This window comes from Bidens hawaiensis, unplaced genomic scaffold (genome assembly GCF_021521415.1).
Source record: "Bidens hawaiensis isolate Kalapana, Puna unplaced genomic scaffold, B.hawaiensis_p1.1 tig00018412_1, whole genome shotgun sequence".
Lineage (NCBI taxonomy): Eukaryota > Viridiplantae > Streptophyta > Magnoliopsida > Asterales > Asteraceae > Bidens > Bidens hawaiensis.
The window spans coordinates 211,811-229,077 of NW_027492777.1; the positions used below are offsets into that span (position 1 = coordinate 211,811).

The window sequence follows — 17,267 nt, forward strand, 5'->3', positions numbered from 1 at the left end:
AGAAAGCAAACTCACTCTATTTTAATTCTATATGTACTCATTTAATTTTTATATTTTGGTAATGATATTTTACTTGTAACTTGTCGATTTATTTTAGTCATATATTATGTACGAGTTTTAAAATTTAATATGAAATCATCACTTTTTAATTGAAATTTATTTGTGTCCATGCTCTAAAGTAGTAAAGTACTGCCTTAAACGCTGCCTCCATTTCTCCTGCAACTAGTTGTTTTAAATTTTATAAGTTGCTTGTAAACAAATATATCTATATTCCTAAATAATATATATTTGGTGACAAAATATCAAAACCACAATACCGTCGCCGTAGGGTCAGGCTTGTTCAACTGATTGAAGTATATATATATTTATCATATGCAAGTAATGCAACCGGCTACATGTAGTTGGTTTTCATAATCATTGATTAAATAATTAAACACCCATAAACTAATAATTAGGTAAAAAAAATATCACCTTATTTTGTTTGTTAAATAACCAAAAGTAACCCACAATTTCTTGGTTTTGTAGGTTCAATCACATGATTTCGACGTTATTGTAACGCCCCAAAAATGAAAACCGAAAGCACCCAGCATATAAAGGTATTTTATTTTTAATATTTTTTTTACTTATCATGAATGGATAAAAAGATATTATTTACTGATGTAAATATATTGTTGTGTGTAGGGATCGTGGCCAAAAATGAATATGAGAAAATGGTTGAATTTGAAGAAATCAGTAGATGGTTTTCATTCTGTAAATGGTATGTTTAGTTGTGACAATATTAAATAGAAGGTGTAAATTATTATTATTTTATTAATATTAATATATGGTACGGTGTGGAATAGTTACACCTGATAGGAGCGAGAGAAGGAAGAGTTGCTCGGATGATGGCAGATACGCGGTCGTACCGGAGGAGTTATCAGGTACCACTCATTTCCTAGTTGTATCATATGTGGCTATATATATATATATATACTATATTTATTAATTTTAGCCGTCCGATCTAGTAGTCTATGTTTTGAACCTATTGGTCTTCAAAAATCAGAACCATCAAATCCAACGGCATGTATTTTTTGTTTGTTGGAAGCTTTAAAAGAGTGGAACATTTCTTATTTTGTTTGTCCTTTAGCTAATATTTCAAAGCAAATGTTTTTGTTTAAACAGTCAATGCAAAAGTTTTTTAGCACCAAAAATAAAAAAGTTTATATAAATTAATATGGAATAGGAGTTGTGATTCAGATTTTAGACTATATGTATCTGCAAAAACAGTTTAAGTGGTTTGAGATCCAGATGTTTTGATTTTTTTTTGATGGTTTAAACATTTGATCCGCTTTAAAAATTAGAGACGTTTGTGTAAGCTGAACGTGTCATTTAGCCTAGAACCATTTTTTATAAAGTTCTGAATTTACTAATACAAACTAAGATTTTGAAAAAATAAAAAGAAACAAATTTATTTTGGTGTCTCTATTTCTGATTCCGTAGTGGTTTGGTCAAGAATTTTTACAGTACACTTAAATTGTGAACCCAAAACAATTATTTGTTTTATATATTAAAATTATTATTCTTTTCTTCTATGACAGAAGAATGGTTGACAAATGACAATAATGGACGGCCAAACCAAGAGACAGTTGATCACAGGTAAAAAATAACAAGCCTTGCCTATATTTTATAATTTATACCCAAACAACTTCAGTGACTTTTGGCTTTTACAACAAAATAACAAAATTAGGTTTCAAATATTAAATCAAAATATATAATCAATATTTGTAAAGTTAACTAAATACCAAAGAGTAAATACTATCGAAAAAAATGAAAGATAAAACAAAAGTTTTTTTTTTTTTTTTTTTTGTTATTTGTTATTTTTATCAATTTTTATATTTTTTGTTTTTGTAGCATGTTTGTTGGGACATGGAATGTAGGAGGAAACTGCCCACACAAGGACTTAGACGTGCGAGACTGGCTTAAAACATCAACTCCTGCTGATATTTATGTCATTGGGTATTACTCTTTTACCCTTTTTTCAAACATCAAAGTACTAATTATTTACAATATCATAAAAAAGGCATGCTCTTTCTTTTCATCCTTGTAGCATTAAAGTTGTAACAGGGGCATAAATGAGAAAAAAAAAAACATAATTACAAACATGCTGTCTTAACTTTTAACTTTCACACATATACCTTTATAGTATTTTAATTTTTAACCATGTTGTTAAAACAGGTTTCAAGAAATTGTACCCTTAAACGCAGGCAACGTACTGGGAGCCGAGAACAAAAGCCCTGCTGTCAAGTGGCTATCACTTATTCACCAAGCATTAAACACTAACCCTCAAAGTCCAATTATTTACAATTCACCCTCAAGCGTTGACCACCATCAGTCAACTCTAAAGCCTAGAGCTAGCTTCTCTGAAGATGAACTTGGTCATGAACAGTTCCAAAGGGTTTTGAATAATATTAATGACCCCGAGGGTATACGCAATCCCGGGTTTAGCTTAGTTGCGAGTAAGCAAATGGTCGGGATATTTCTTTGTATATTCATTCGTGATGATTTTCGCCATCATGTTAGCGATTTGAAGGTGTCATGTGTTGGTAGAGGCATCATGGGATATCTTGGAAATAAGGTGAAACATGTTATATAATATATAACTTAATTTTTATTTTGTTTATTTATTTTGTTTTTAAAGTTATCTGTCTCACCTTTTCTAGGGGTCTATTTCCATTAGCATGACATTACATCGTACTACATTTTGCTTCGTGTGCACCCATTTGGCGTCTGGAGAGAAAGAAGGGGACGAGTTTAAGAGAAACTTAGACGTGATGGAAATTTTGAAAAAGACGAAGTTTTATCGTTCGTTTAGGACACTCGGAAAACCCGTTCCTCCTAGCAATATTTTGGGCCACGAGTAAGATTTCTTTTCTATTTTGTTTTCTTCGTAAGGTTCTTCTTACTTGATCCACTTGTATGTTTACTAATATTTCTTTTGGTTTAATGCGTAGAAAAATCATTTGGCTTGGGGATTTAAATTATCGTTTGTCATCTACGTCTGATGACGTGCATGAAATCCTACAAAGAAACGATTGGCAGACGCTCCTAGAGAAAGACCAGGTAAATAATTCATCGTGGTTAATTTTTTGTTACCATATAGACGAAGAAAATGCCTCTTTTGAAAACTAACAACGAATAACATAAATTGCCATTTACAGTTAAAAATAGAGCAAAAGGCCGGGAGAATATTCGAGGGATGGGAAGAGGGAAAGATATGTTTTGCGCCTACGTATAAATACATCACAAATACGGATTATTACGTCGCACAAACTTCTACACCTAAAGATAAAAGACGTACTCCTGCATGGTAAGATCTCAATATCATTTATAAAGTTATATTTTCAAGTTGATGTGTAAATTAATGAAATTTTAAAATCAATGGTGTGACATTAATTGCAACACATGTTGACTTTATTGATGTTTTGATTCGGTCAACTCTCCTTTCATATATATTAAAATAAATCATAATTATTTCCATGTGAAGTCTAAAACCGTGAGCTAGCTTATTCAAGTTGAAATATATCTAAAAGCTCCAATTGCTTAAAATGTAAGTATCAATTTGACTTGTAAAACATGACACACATGGTTGACTTTGTTTTATTCTATAAAATATAGACTTTCTTGGCACATTGATTCTACTATTCTACATACATTAGTTATGTGTAAATTAATAATTTCAATAGAATTTTAAGAACCACATAACTTATTGATTTGATATGTGGATATGACTATAGGTGTGATCGGATATTGTGGAAAGGCGAAGGATTGAAACAGATTTCATACGTAAGAGGTGAATCAAAATTCTCGGATCACAGACCGGTTAATTCTTTGTTCTATGCACAAGTAAACTTGCCTCTAAACGAGTATGGAACCACTAACTCTAAGGATCCAAACACTATGGGCTCTTCGCTATTAAGGGCGTATGTAGCCAAATTCCAAGACCAAGAGTTGTTGAGCAAGACCTCGAGTTGCATAGAGAGCACCCCTAGGTTTTCGTAAGTTGCTAGAAAGTTAAGTAGCCACTAACACGTTTCATGTTTGATGAACTACCGGATATGTGACGTGGACAAGATCTAGCAAAGGCATTCACACCTTGTTTTAGCCTTTCTTTCTTTTTTATTTGAAAAGTTTGGGACATTGGTGCATTAAGTTCATGGCTTGGATATGACCTTAGGGGTAAAATGGTAAAGTTACACGTTGGCATGGCTATGGAGAAGCCGAGCAGAAGACGATAAAAGGCAAACATAGAAGGAATTCGATCGGCTTTCAATATTATATTTTTACTATTTATTTTCAATTCTCCAGGTTTTGTGAATTGTAACCATTTTGTGTAAAGGAAATGTTTTTTTTTACTTATTATTTCAGAAAGTAGAAAACAGTCTGGAGAGTTTGAATAGTCAATGGGAAGAACTCTCTTGTCAATTTTGTCAACCTATTTTATATAAAATCTTGTGCTTCTTTTACTGCATTTTGTTGAATTGAACCACTGTGTTTGTATTATTTCAATATAATTGTAGCAAAAATAAGCAAACAACAAAAAGGACAATCTTTCTAGAGTCACAATCTTCAATTTATCAAAAATCAAATTTTTAAAAAAGTATGTAATTACACAACATGACTTTCCTCATATAACTTTTAAGAAGATAAAACATGAACACAACTTTTGCATATACAGTAACAAGATATTATAACAAAAAACAAGAGAAATGAAGATGTATTTAATTGATTTTTCATAATAGGAACCAACTTTTTAAAACATGACTTGGTAAATAAAAGTTAGAATTCTGAGAAAAATACATAAAACATAATGTTGTCATGACAAGATTAGTATAATGACACTATCGACGTTTGATTGTGTCGAAGCTGAAAGTTGAACTCCTGCCTTCTTGTCAATGTGACTAATCTTTTTTATGATCCAATTAAGACCCGCAACAGGTTGATTTCTGAGCAGTTTCAGAAGACCCTGCAGCCTGCCCTGGTTGATTAATCTTGATGGTCTGTGGCTGCAATTATTATTATTACAAGTAAAATACAGATTTAGGGTTTACTTCTAATGTTTAAGAAAAACAACAGAAACAATTTCCTTCATTCTTTGTAAATATAAACATACCTCAGCCTTAGTGTCAGTTTCAGCAAGTCGTTGCTTTATATCCCTAGCTATAGAGTAAAAACATCCTCCACATTCAAGTTCGTTTTCGCACTCTGTTTAAACATCATAATATATACCAAAGTCACATATAATATGTATAAAGAGTAACCATAATTTATAATTAGTTTAGTACATATTTACTTACAGTCTCAAAGAACTTAATGCCATACTCGTCAGCTAGTGCCTGACCCTTAGCAGTGGGAACAGCCTACATTACCGCTTTCACTCAGTGTGGAAAATGACGTAATTGTATATGTATATATGCATAATTTATAGTTTATTTAAATCAGGGATAAAAAAATGACCCTTTTGCTTTCGTCCATGTCAGCCTTGTTCCCGACCAGTATCTTGTTTACATTATCAGATGCATGTTGTTCTATGTTACGGATCCAGTTCTTGATGTCTGAATATAAAAAAAATGTATAGATTTCTTAGAAATGAGAGTTGTGTCAGAGAACAGAAAATATATACAACAGTAATGATACAACAGAAAGTATAATACCCACAAGATTCAGCAGGAGAAAAAGATTTAGATAAAAACTAGACACAATTACGCAGTTAATCCCAGACGTTTCTTTAAAGTAACAGGATTGGGTACTAAGGTTTAAAAATGACATGTATGGCTAATAATGTCTCACTTTTGTAACAATGTTTGGTATTAACTTTAACTTCCATTAGATGTTAAAAAAAATGATAGACATGAGCAAATAAAACTGAGGGCATTAATTCCAAATAAAAAATGAGTTTTTGTTTAGAGTTTTGTACCATGAACGGAATTAGCCTACCAAGAAATGTTAGTTCATCAATAAAGTTATACTGAATAAAATATATGTTTTTATTAATACTTATAACGTGTGTACATAAAATTCCTTTTTGTTTAACCTAAATGTCATAAATATAAAGCCACAAAATACTACAGGTTTAACCAAGTACCATGTCACTTAAATAATAACAGGAAAAAAAATATTTATGGTTTAAGTGATGTTTAACGTAAATGTCATAAATATAAAACCACAAATAATAAGTACGGTGAATTTAACCAAGTACCATGTCACATAATAATAACTAAAAAGAAAAAACAAAAAAGAATTATTTGTGGTTTAAGAAGTAACATAGTATCACTTCAATCCGGCATTATCCGACTAAAGCTGACATGTCAGTTTTATAAAATCAGATGACATATGTAACTTCATTAATGCTTAAAATGTTGCATAAGAAAAATGCATAATTTAACTTATAGACACACTTCTTAAACCTCAAATAATGTTTTTGGCTGTTAGCCTGTTATTATATAAGTGACGCAGTACTTGATTAAACCCATAGTACTTAGTCATTTGTGGTTTTGTGTATATGATATTTATGTTAAACAAATACGAATTCTAAGCACGTATGTTATAAATATTAAAAAAACATATATTTAACTTGATATAATTTTATCGATGAACTAACATCGTTTTGGTAGGTTAATTTCGTTGGTGGTACAATATATACACACACACACACACAAACTCATTTTTTATTTAGAATCTTATGTGTAAAGACAATAATGCCTTCAGTTTTTTTGTGCATGCCTATCATTTCTATTAACATTTAACAAAAGTTAAAGTCAGTACCTAACATGTTACAAAAGTAAAATCTTAGTACCCATACCTGTGACTTTTAAACCTTAGTACCCAATCTTGTTACTTAAAGAAAACGTTGGGGACTAACTGACGTACTTGTGTCTAAGAATTACTAAGTGCAGCTAATAAATTAAATTTGTATACGAAAGGTATAAGATATTACTGTTAAATGATGATTCATCAGTTACATCATAGACCAGCAGAATACCCATGGCTCCACGGTAATATGCTGCAAAATACCAAATTAGTTAAATACACACCATGTTAAAAAATATATGAAAAAAAAACATATAAAGCTTTTAAACCATAAAATTACTAGTGTAGTTTAATTTATCTGCAAAAAGACCACATCCCACAAGTATCTTATAAAGTACACATGTGTTATGGTTCAAGTCACTAAAACATATACAAAGCCATCAATCAGAGAAGTCAGATTTTTTGCTACAGATTTACCGGTTGTGATTGTCCTGAATCGTTCCTGATTGGCAGTGTCCCAGATTTGCAATTTGATTCGTTTTCCATCAAGCTCAATAGTCCTTATCTTAAAATCAATACTATAGAACCAAAAAAAAAAAATATCAGGTTACAAGTATGCCAGCATAACACTCAGATGAAATAAGAAATTTGATATACGAACCCAATGGTTGTAATGAAACTAGTGGTGAAGGAGCCATCTGAGAATCGCAGAAGGAGACAACTCTTACCAACACCTGCAGCATTTAATTAAAAATTGTCATAAGATTGACCCGAATCAGCTGATAACTTTGATTAAACTAGTAATCTACACAGAAAAGTTTTATAATAAAACTAACCTGAGCTAAAAAAAACTAAAAGCAACAACGCAGAGTTTAAAGTTGAAAGCAAACGGTTCTAACTTCTAAGTTCTAACTACTGAAACTGAGAGTGCATTTAACATATACAAACAGTTGCAATGGTATAAATTATAGCATGAGCCTACAAGACTCAGACTACTCTATAAAACCAACTCAAAGCATACGCTCAAGTAAAGCATGAATAACAAACTTATGTGAAATATCTTCAAAACTTACAGAACAAATATGAAGAAAAACTGACTTTGCAACTATACAAACTTTAACAGAATGTACTCAAGATGTTCAACAATGTGATTAAGAAAACAAAAATCATAGCAATTTAATAACCAGATGGAGCTAGCAATTGCCATTTGCCAGCATATGAAATCAATATGGGGTGTCAGGTTTACTCGTCCATGTGTAGCCTTAAAAATCTATATGTACCTATCAGTCTAACATATCGCACCGATCCCCATAAAAGCTATATGTTTTATAGGACCATAAATTTGTAATAACTATATAGTTGTCCAACTAAAATGTTGGCTAACAAAATGTAAAGCGGCTTCCATTTCCACGAACACGAGTCGAGATCTAAGCTCTCATGGACCTCTCTAAATGAAATAATCTTATGATTTGTTTTAAAAAAGCATAAATGACCATCATAACAAAAGCCCTAAATTTTAACATTATTCTAGTCAACTGTAATAAAATCATAACCCTAAAAACAAAAAAATAACGCATAATAATGTGCATTTTCCTATAAAATCAATATCAGCAAATCGGCAATCGATCCAAACACTAAACGCACAAATAAATCATGATCAAATACATCTACATCCAGATTCAAACCCTAAAAAGTTAAAAAAAAAAAAAAAAAAAAAAGAATGCATACCGCTATCGCCAATCAAGAGAAGCTTGATGAGGTAATCGTAATCCGCTCTAGCTCTAGCTGGTGGAGCCGCCATTTGAAACAAACAATCAGATCCAGCAAAACCCTAGAAAACCGTCAACTTCGTCTGATGATCTTCTTCTTCTTCTGAATCTGATTATATAACAAATAGAGATAAAAAGAATGAGTAAAACGTATAGATACAGAGATTATGTGTGTGTATTGATCAGATCGGAAGGAATGAGATCTAACAACATACAATATTATTATTATGTGCGAGACGAAGATGAGATGATGGACAACGTCAGCACTGCTCCGGCGTTCAAATGGGACTTTATTTATTTATTTGTTTCTTGTGTATTTATTCAATAGTTTTTAGTTTTTACCTCGGTCGTTGATTTATGAACCTTGCACCTGTTAAGATCTTGCCACGTGGACTACTGTTGCTTGATAACTTGCAAAGTTTGAAAAAAAGTTTTAATGCTACCTTTTTTTTACAAAGATAGCTATAATTGAGGGCGATTGTGACACGTGACGCCCAGTCAGTATGGAGTGAAAATTTGTTTTTAGGGTATAATGGTGTAGGGGCTACAATGGGCCCACATTGTGTTTTTTTATTATTTTTTTTATAACTAAACTAATTAAATAAAAACCAATTTATTTAAATAATTAAATAAAAATGTATTAAAATTAAAAAATAAATAAAAAAAATACATAAACTAAAAAAAATACACGAATAATAAAAATAAATTATAATAAAAAAACACACCGAAATAAAAATATACGTAAAAAAACTAATTTATTCGTCTTCATCTTCGTCTTCGTCCCCATCGTCGTCATTGTCCTCCTCCTCGTCTTCATCTTCGTCCTCGTACTCGTCTTCGTCCTCCTCAACGGGACGATTATCCCACACGTGTTGAACCAAATCCGCTTTTAGTTAGTTATGTGTATCACTTGATGTGAGCTGGTGAATGTTATACGTTCGTTGGTCTTGGGTTGGTTCAGGGAACTGTTCTGGAACGCTTCCTGGTATATAGTGTTGACATATTGCTTTTCCCTCGTCTTCTAAAATCATATTTTGCAATATGATACACGTATACATGGCATCGCTCATATTTGGCAACGTCCATACACGACAAGGGTTTTTCACATAATGGCAACGTTTTTTTAGAACCCCGAAACACCTCTCGATATCGTTTCTCGCGGACTCTTGCTTCTTCTTAAAATAATCTCTTTTTTCTTCGATAGGGTCTTGAAACGTCTTGACGATGATCGAGTACTCTGGATATATCCCATCTCCCAAATAGTATCCGTGACGATAGAAGGTATCGTTGGCATAAAACGGTAAGACCGGTATGCTACGGCTGATGTAATACTCTAACACGGGTGACGCGTTGAGAACGTTTATGTCGTTGTTGGACACGACTGAGCCGAAGTAGGCTGACCAAATCCAGAGGTCGTGTGAACAAATGGCTTGAAGACTAACCGTTGGCACTCCATGGTCACCACGAGTGTATTGACCTCGCCATGCGGTTGGACAGTTGGCCCACTCCCAATACATGCAATCTATACTCCCGATCATGCCTGGAAAAGAATGTTTGCTTTCGTGTACATCATATATGCGAGTCAGGTCGTTTGAAGTAAGAATCCTCAGATAACGACGAGAGTATAATTGTATTATCCCTATACAAATAAATTATTAAACAATATTTATATTAAAAACAATAGTTAATACAAACAATTTAAATATTACCGATGCAAAATTCTCCAACGCATCTCTCGTTGTTTTCTCAGCCATCTTTAAATACTCGTCATTGATATCGGTCTTGTTGCCGTATGCGAGAATGCGTATAGCCGAAGTACACTTTTGGATGGCGGAGAATCCTAAATATCCTCTTGCATCGGGTTTCTGTTGAAAATACTCATACTCCTGCTCCATATCTCCAACGATGCGCAAAAATAAACGCTTGGACATCCGAAAATGACGTCGAAACATAGCGTCGTTAAATGTAGGTGTGTCATCGAAGTAGTCCTTCATCAAACGAGCGTTCGCTTGCGTACGATCCCGAAGGATATATGACCGTTTACGTGGTGCCGTAGATGGAGCAGAGCCGGACACCATGTTATTGGCGACGGCGAACCGCGTTCGTGACCTCCAAATGCTCTTCCACCACTTGTCGGTAAATCTGATGAATTCTTCGACTCTCGTTTATTAATTGATCTAAAATCTTGGCAGAGTTCGTGGAATCCGGGGAACTCATTGAGTTTGAAGAAGTATGAAAATAATAAAAATGATTGGTATTTTTATGTTTGTGTTTGTGTATGATAGGGTGAAAATGATTAGATAAAGTTTGATATATATATATTAAGTTTTTAAATTAAATTTTTTTATATATAGCCGTTACCCAACGGCATTATTATTATTATATTATTATTTCTCCATCTTCGCAGGCGAAAATAATACCCCGCCCCCGCCAAATTTCGCCCAAATTTCGCCCAGGGAGCGGTGTGCTCCACCAAAATCGCCCAAATTCGCCCTCTTTTCTCGCCCATTACACATAGCCTAACAAAGTACTTTATCAAAAGCTCGAATTAGTATGTTTTTTAAATTTGTTACCTAAGTATTTTACCGTCCCAACATCTTTAGAGGCGTATTCATCTTAGGCAGACTTGTAAATGCCATCTATCATCGTGTCCGTTCGTTGTTCTATAATTTTGGGTGTATTTTATGACGGTTTAGAAACTAACACTAGCATAATGTTTATTGGTATTATTTTGGTATGCACGTGGTATTTGAAGCTGAGGGTCTCACTGAAAGCAATCTCTTTATTTTTTACGAAAGATGTATGGGTTGTTTACATTTCTTCATCCCTAGATAATACCAATTGCTTTGCTATGGATATTTATCATTTATGTTTTTTTGTTGTATATCTTAGTGTGATCACTACGTAGGATGTTATCTCATAAAATAGTGTAGCACCAATGCTGGTAGTATGCTGTGATCCCGGCGTCTAAGGATATCTAGACTTTCTTTCTCAATCTCTTTAATAAAAAATTATTAAAAGTATTGATAGTAGTTTGTGAGGTAATTGCAAGTTTACAATTAGTATATATATAATTTCGATATAAGTGGCACGTTATGGCTATCTAGACCGGGAGAAACATGGCATTTGGTCATTTGCCTTTTGTTACATGTGGTCACTCACTCATAAGCGGTCGCCATTTCAATTTAGCATTGAAATATATGTACCTTATTCCCTCAAGAACAAATTGATATAGCTCACCAAAACATAAACGATTAATTTATATTGAATAACTCTCAATCTATTATAACCAGAAAAAGATAACTCTAAAACCGATTACAAACTCATCTAACAATAAACACAAATTTGTATCTTAGCTTAGGTAACTGGTCTTTCATCGTACCCTTATGAATTATGATAATCCATCATAGACTTACGGTATGTAAATGGAATGTCTAAATTTTCTAGACAACTAAAAATTGTTTTGTGCCTTTTAGCATATAGTTGTTTGCCTGTTCCAGCCTCACCCAATCAGTATTTTGTTCAAGGAACATAGTCATTTGCCTATGGGCTAAATAGTCATATAATATGTACCATTGTAACCCATAGAATATAAACTATATTTTAACTTGAAAATCAATTTAACTTGGATACAATGAACGTATACACACATCATATTACATGATTAACATGGAACCTAGTCCTTATTACCCAAATGATAAAAAAAAAAACACATTATTTTCAATATTAAATCTCGGCTTAAAGATTTCAAATGTTTTAATCATATTTATCCACTCGAGCCTTCTTTAACCTCTTATTAAGGCATATGTAAATGACACATGATGAAGTTAGACATCATTATAATCAAAAGCATATAAAATCACGTTTAATGCAACTTTAAACACTCTATATATTTCCCATCTTCGTCAAAATGATGTTAATTCTATAATAATTCTTTCAAGGTCTTGCAAAATTTCTTTTCGATGTGCTTTTCTAAAGTAGAGTTAGAATCTTGCTTTAAGAAAGTGCCACAAAATTTCCAACGAGCCTTAACGTTACCATTGATTAACTCAACCAAATCCCAATTCTTCCATACATCATCGGTGCGGTCATGCATGAGAAGCCGCACAATCTTGGGGTCTTCTTCAACACGAACCGGGTCAATAAAAACGGATGTAGAAGCCTTCTTGTTAGCCTTGTTGGTGCTTGCCATAATAACAAGTGGTGGAAGTGAAAAAAACGAAGGCGTAGGTTGATCGGGGTCGTAAAACAAGTGTAAACCGAGAAGTATTTTTAGTGCCTTTGAGTTTGATGGTAAAACAATGGATAAGAAATAAATTTATATAGTTTTTGGACATCAAAAACCGGTTCCAACTGCTATAAAACGGCTATATTACTGTTGGAACCGGTTCCAGCGGCTCTATTTGAACTGCAGCCCATTTAATGTCAGTACCCGGCGGAACTGGTTATTCCGGGTTGAAACCGGAACCGGGTAGGACTTTCGGGATAAATACCCAATCCGGGTATTAGGTCCACCGGGTATGACCTGGAACCGTTCCGGGTCAGGTCTACTGGTTCGGGTACGGAACCGGTTATTTTATGCTCGTCTAATATTATATATGCTATCCAATGAATGCTCAATGCTATCGAGTTCCAAACACCCAACCAATACAGAAGCAAATACCAAACACAATATCTACAGAAATTAAAGTATCCATCGTTTTCCAAGTTTTGACACTAACCAACAAAACTGCAATCTTATTATTTTTTTACAAACAAGTAACACAAACCGGTTTTCTCATCCCAAAAAGCTAGGTGGCTTCAGCAACCGACGATAAATGTAAGCTCGTTCCATACCTCTTCATAAAGCTACTTCCACACAATTGTTCTGAATTCCCAACACGAAAATCAATGCCACCTGGCTGCTGCTCGTTTTCATGATAATCAACAAACTCTTCTTCATGTTCAAACTTGTAACTCATACCCGAAGAAGAAGAGTGTCCACCACGTTTTCTAACTTGCTTTTTGTCTTTACTTTTGCTTCCACGCGATGATTTGCTTGCATGCTTTTGCTTGTTCTTTGAACTCTTCCTGCTGTGCTTTGAAGAAGACCTGTTGTTGGTTACAACATGTGACACTGAAGTAGGAATCGGATCGTAAACGTCTGGGGCCCACTTTACTGTTAACTTCACTGGTGGAGCTGCTCCTCGTTTCTCACGGCTGCCCTTCATTGCAGACACAGGCGTCAAACGACCCTGTAAGAAATATACATATGCGTTTTAATATGATATTACAATAAAGAAAAACTACTCTTTTCAATAGAAAGCAGTTATATATGATGTGTATTAAATATGCGTCTCTAATATAATCCAACAAATTAGTAAAAAGGTAATACTTACAGGCATAGATATGGAACTGAAGCAAGATGGATCATTAGATTTAATGTTGTCACTATGTGTTGATAACTCGCTTATTATGACGTCTTGATGGGATACAGTTTTACCTGAGGCCGATGCATGCTGACTAAGACACGTTTTAGGAGATTGAGTCGGTATTAAGTCCTTTTTCTGAAACTCACATTTCTTAAGGAGTGGTGGTGATGAACTTGAATCCTCTTCTGTGGCATCTTGAATGTTAAGAAACTTGGTGACATCAACACTGAGTTCATCCACAGAAAGAGGGTTTAGGACTCCATGAGGAGATTTGATTGTATTCTTACACAACCCATGATGATCATTTATGTTATCAGTAGCTGCAAACCCACTGCGAGAGTAGATGTCCATTGGTATGAAACAAGAGCGGAAATCGGGTTGAAAAATAATTTGAAACGCCCTATAGACCAGAATGTTGCAAGAAACCTATATACAAAAAGGAACAGACTGTCAACTTAGTGAAACATGATTTCTCAAAAAGCTATTTACAACATGCAAAATATGTACAAAGATACTAACTACGTGACATATGTTCATAAGTACTGTGCAAAGATTATTTATACTTTAGATACTTAAAAAGTTTCCATTTCAATATATTTATCGACATATGTAAACTGATAACCCTTCAACACTAGCTGTTTTAAAGCATGGTTGGTTGCCAAGGTATACATAATGCTTTTATTCTCCTTAATTTGGAATTGCCCATTTAAATATATGTAACCATATCAGTGAGCAGGCAGTAAAAACAGAAAAAGCATATTTTATGCAATAAAAAATATTGACAATTCAAATTTGTTTATACCACACTACTATCTGAGAGCACAGATCAGAACTTTAGTTGCGTGGTCATAATTTTAACGTATTCCGATGTTCACGTAAAACACAACAGACACTAAAGCTTCGGCAGTATAATCAATGAAGATGTAGGAAAGCATGAAAGTATATGCTAACAATATTTCGTGCTATTCGTATCTTATCCCTATTTAAAATACAACACATTCTATCAATAGTGAGTTAAAAGCTTGCTTAGCTTTAGACATTTTAACATTTTTATTCCAAACCGAGCACTTTAACTACACAATAACAAAAAAATAAGAGCCCTGCAAAAACTAGAGACGTGACAGAGACAGCAGGGTAGCATAGTCAAATTTTTAGCTAATTTCTGAAGTTCACGTATACAAACAATAGACACCAGAACTTGAGCAATAAAATCACAGATAATGTACGGACGTACAAAAACCATATCTATATCTTATCTCAAATTATAACAGTATATTTCATGAATAACTAGATAAAAGATTGCTTTGCCGCCATTCCACCATCATTTTACCATATCTTTTTCCAAAAATGAACCATTTAACTACACAATAATAAAAGGACAACTAGCGTTTGAAAAAACTAGACACCGGACTGATTGTGTCGGTGGTCATAACGATTGCATCGTTCACGTATGCAAACAATAGACACCAGAACTTGAGCAATAAAATCACTGATGATGTACGGAAGTACAAAAACCATATTTTGTGCTATCCATATCTTATCTCAAATTATAACGGTATATTCCATGAATAGCGAGTTAAAAGATTGCTTCGCCGCCATTCTGCCAACATTTTACCATCTTTTTCCCAAAACCGAACCATTTAATTACACAATAACAAAAGGACAACTAACGTTGAAAAAACTAGACACCGAACTGGTGGTGACGGCGATGATGACGATTGATTCCATCCGCGTGCACCGGCCATTAGTCTATTACCGTTTTTATTACTATCGAACTTGCGTAAGCCATGACCTAATGAAAGCCAATTGCCTATATCTGCCTACGTAAATTCATCAATTACCGGAACCCGTAGAACTTACGTCCCTAACAGGCTATCTCGGTTACCAATAAAATGACATCATGGGCGTCAACGTATGTAATACAACATATACATGTTTCATTTAACAAATATGTATTCGCAATCAAAACCATAATATATCGTTTCACAAAAGGCATCCTACAAGATCCTCTTAATTCATATACAATCCAATATACAAATATACAAAAACAAAAGTAAGCTCATATTAGTAAAAAAGATGGTACCTTTATTTATAAGAAGATGAGATCTGCAGTAAACCAATAGAAACAAACTTGTATGTATGTATCTCTTGAGGCGGTGTTTGATTATCGATTGAGATCTGATATAAGCTAATTGAGGCGGTGATGACGAAAGGAAAGAAGTCGACAGATATAAAAACGGATAATAAAATACGACTAATTAAACCAATGATTGTTAACTACTACTACTAATAATAAGATTACCACGAAGATCACCTTTTTCAAGACGAGGTTTAAAACGCTGGCGACTGGTATTCAAAGATGGAATAAAACAATCATCGAGTGAAAGCACCGAAGGCATTGTTCGATGCTATTCAACCCCTAATTTTCAAAACAAACGAAAAGAAAGAAATTGATGAACACCAAACCCTAAAAACACGCCAATTCGATTAGATCTGAAGAAATAGAAAGCAAGGGGGAAATATGATTGTGGAGATGATGATTAGTTTAGATTAATTTGAGGGTGGAGAGTGGATGATCGAGATCGAAGAACATGGCTACAAACAAGGGTTGGCTTCTTATTATTTGGTGCAGTGAATAATAATAAATATATAAGCTGAATGAATGAATGGATAAACGTATACCAGACGCCTTGGTCAACGCCTGAGCTGAGCTTCCTTCCGACAATAGATTTGGGCTGGGTAATGTTGACAAATCTATGGGCTTAAAAGATAATTATGGGTCAAACTAGAGGTGCACAAAAAACACGAACCCGAAATACAAATCCGGAACCGGTTTTTTTAATACCCAGGTTTTTAATACCCGACCCTACCCGTAGGGTACGGATAGAGTATGCATTTCGGTACTAAAACCTGATCCTGATTTGTACCCGGTAATGCCCGAAAACCCAAACTGGTTCCACACCCGAAACCGGGTATTTCAAATACCCGATGTATACCTGAAAAAGATCCCTAAAAAGTGCAACCTTTTAAAAAAATCCAATCTATACCTGATAAATACCCTGGAAGAAGCCCGAAAAACCCACAAATAGAGTTTTTTCAATACTCGAAAATAGGGTATTCAAATACCCGGTTTTAAGAATACCCGGTTCTATACCCGACCCGAACCCGATGCATAGGGTATGATTTTTAGAGGCAATACCCGGACCCGAACCCTACCCGGTTATTACCAATACCCGATTTTCAAAACCCGGTCATACCCGAACCCGGGTATTTGAAAAACCCGGTTTGTGCACCTCTAGGT

General features: G+C 34.0%; 2 protein-coding genes and 2 pseudogenes across 4 annotated transcripts; 1 reads left to right on the forward strand and 3 right to left on the reverse strand.

The window, feature by feature from the left end:
* The first annotated feature begins 519 nt into the window (after positions 1-519).
* On the forward strand, positions 520-4,552 carry LOC143555902 (type I inositol polyphosphate 5-phosphatase 8-like). Its single transcript, XM_077045371.1, has 10 exons — positions 520-596; positions 682-757; positions 843-920; positions 1,578-1,635; positions 1,891-1,995; positions 2,215-2,614; positions 2,700-2,896; positions 2,991-3,099; positions 3,198-3,346; positions 3,774-4,552. Exons 1-10 carry the CDS (start codon positions 567-569, stop codon positions 4,036-4,038), a joined length of 1,467 nt encoding a protein of 488 aa, XP_076901486.1. The 5' UTR covers positions 520-566; the 3' UTR covers positions 4,039-4,552.
* A 158-nt stretch (positions 4,553-4,710) lies between these two features.
* Positions 4,711-8,836, reverse strand: LOC143555903 (ras-related protein RABE1c-like; annotated as a pseudogene). The gene is made up of 9 exons (XR_013139280.1): positions 8,764-8,836; positions 8,515-8,658; positions 7,448-7,520; positions 7,264-7,364; positions 6,974-7,039; positions 5,494-5,591; positions 5,334-5,396; positions 5,150-5,241; positions 4,711-5,042 (listed from the first exon to the last, which is right to left on the reverse strand). The product of XR_013139280.1 is annotated as a ras-related protein RABE1c-like (transcript).
* A 474-nt stretch (positions 8,837-9,310) lies between these two features.
* On the reverse strand, positions 9,311-10,633 carry LOC143555916 (uncharacterized; annotated as a pseudogene).
* A 2,572-nt stretch (positions 10,634-13,205) lies between these two features.
* LOC143555911 (uncharacterized) lies at positions 13,206-16,504 on the reverse strand. Of its 2 annotated transcripts, none has more exons than XM_077045377.1 (3): positions 16,281-16,504; positions 13,934-14,392; positions 13,206-13,789 (listed from the first exon to the last, which is right to left on the reverse strand). In XM_077045377.1, the coding sequence occupies exons 2-3, from the start codon at positions 14,315-14,317 to the stop codon at positions 13,346-13,348; spliced, it is 828 nt and encodes a 275-aa protein (XP_076901492.1). In that variant the 5' UTR covers positions 14,318-14,392; positions 16,281-16,504; the 3' UTR covers positions 13,206-13,345. The 2 variants fall into 2 exon arrangements, with proteins under 2 accessions (XP_076901492.1, XP_076901491.1); XM_077045376.1 differs by lacking the exon at positions 16,281-16,504 and adding an exon at positions 16,050-16,065.
* Positions 16,505-17,267: the final 763 nt, after the last annotated feature.

Coding starts and splice junctions, on each gene's coding strand:
- LOC143555902 (XM_077045371.1), top strand. CDS start 567: ATGAAAACCGAAAGCACCCAGCATATAAAG. Junction 597..681: donor AAAGCACCCAGCATATAAAG/GTATTTTATTTT, acceptor TGTTGTGTGTAG/GGATCGTGGCCAAAAATGAA. Junction 1,996..2,214: donor GCTGATATTTATGTCATTGG/GTATTACTCTTT, acceptor TTGTTAAAACAG/GTTTCAAGAAATTGTACCCT.
- LOC143555911 (XM_077045377.1), bottom strand. CDS start 14,317: ATGGACATCTACTCTCGCAGTGGGTTTGCAGCTACTGATAACATAAAT. Junction 13,790..13,933: donor TCAGTTCCATATCTATGCCT/GTAAGTATTACC, acceptor TATTTCTTACAG/GGTCGTTTGACGCCTGTGTC.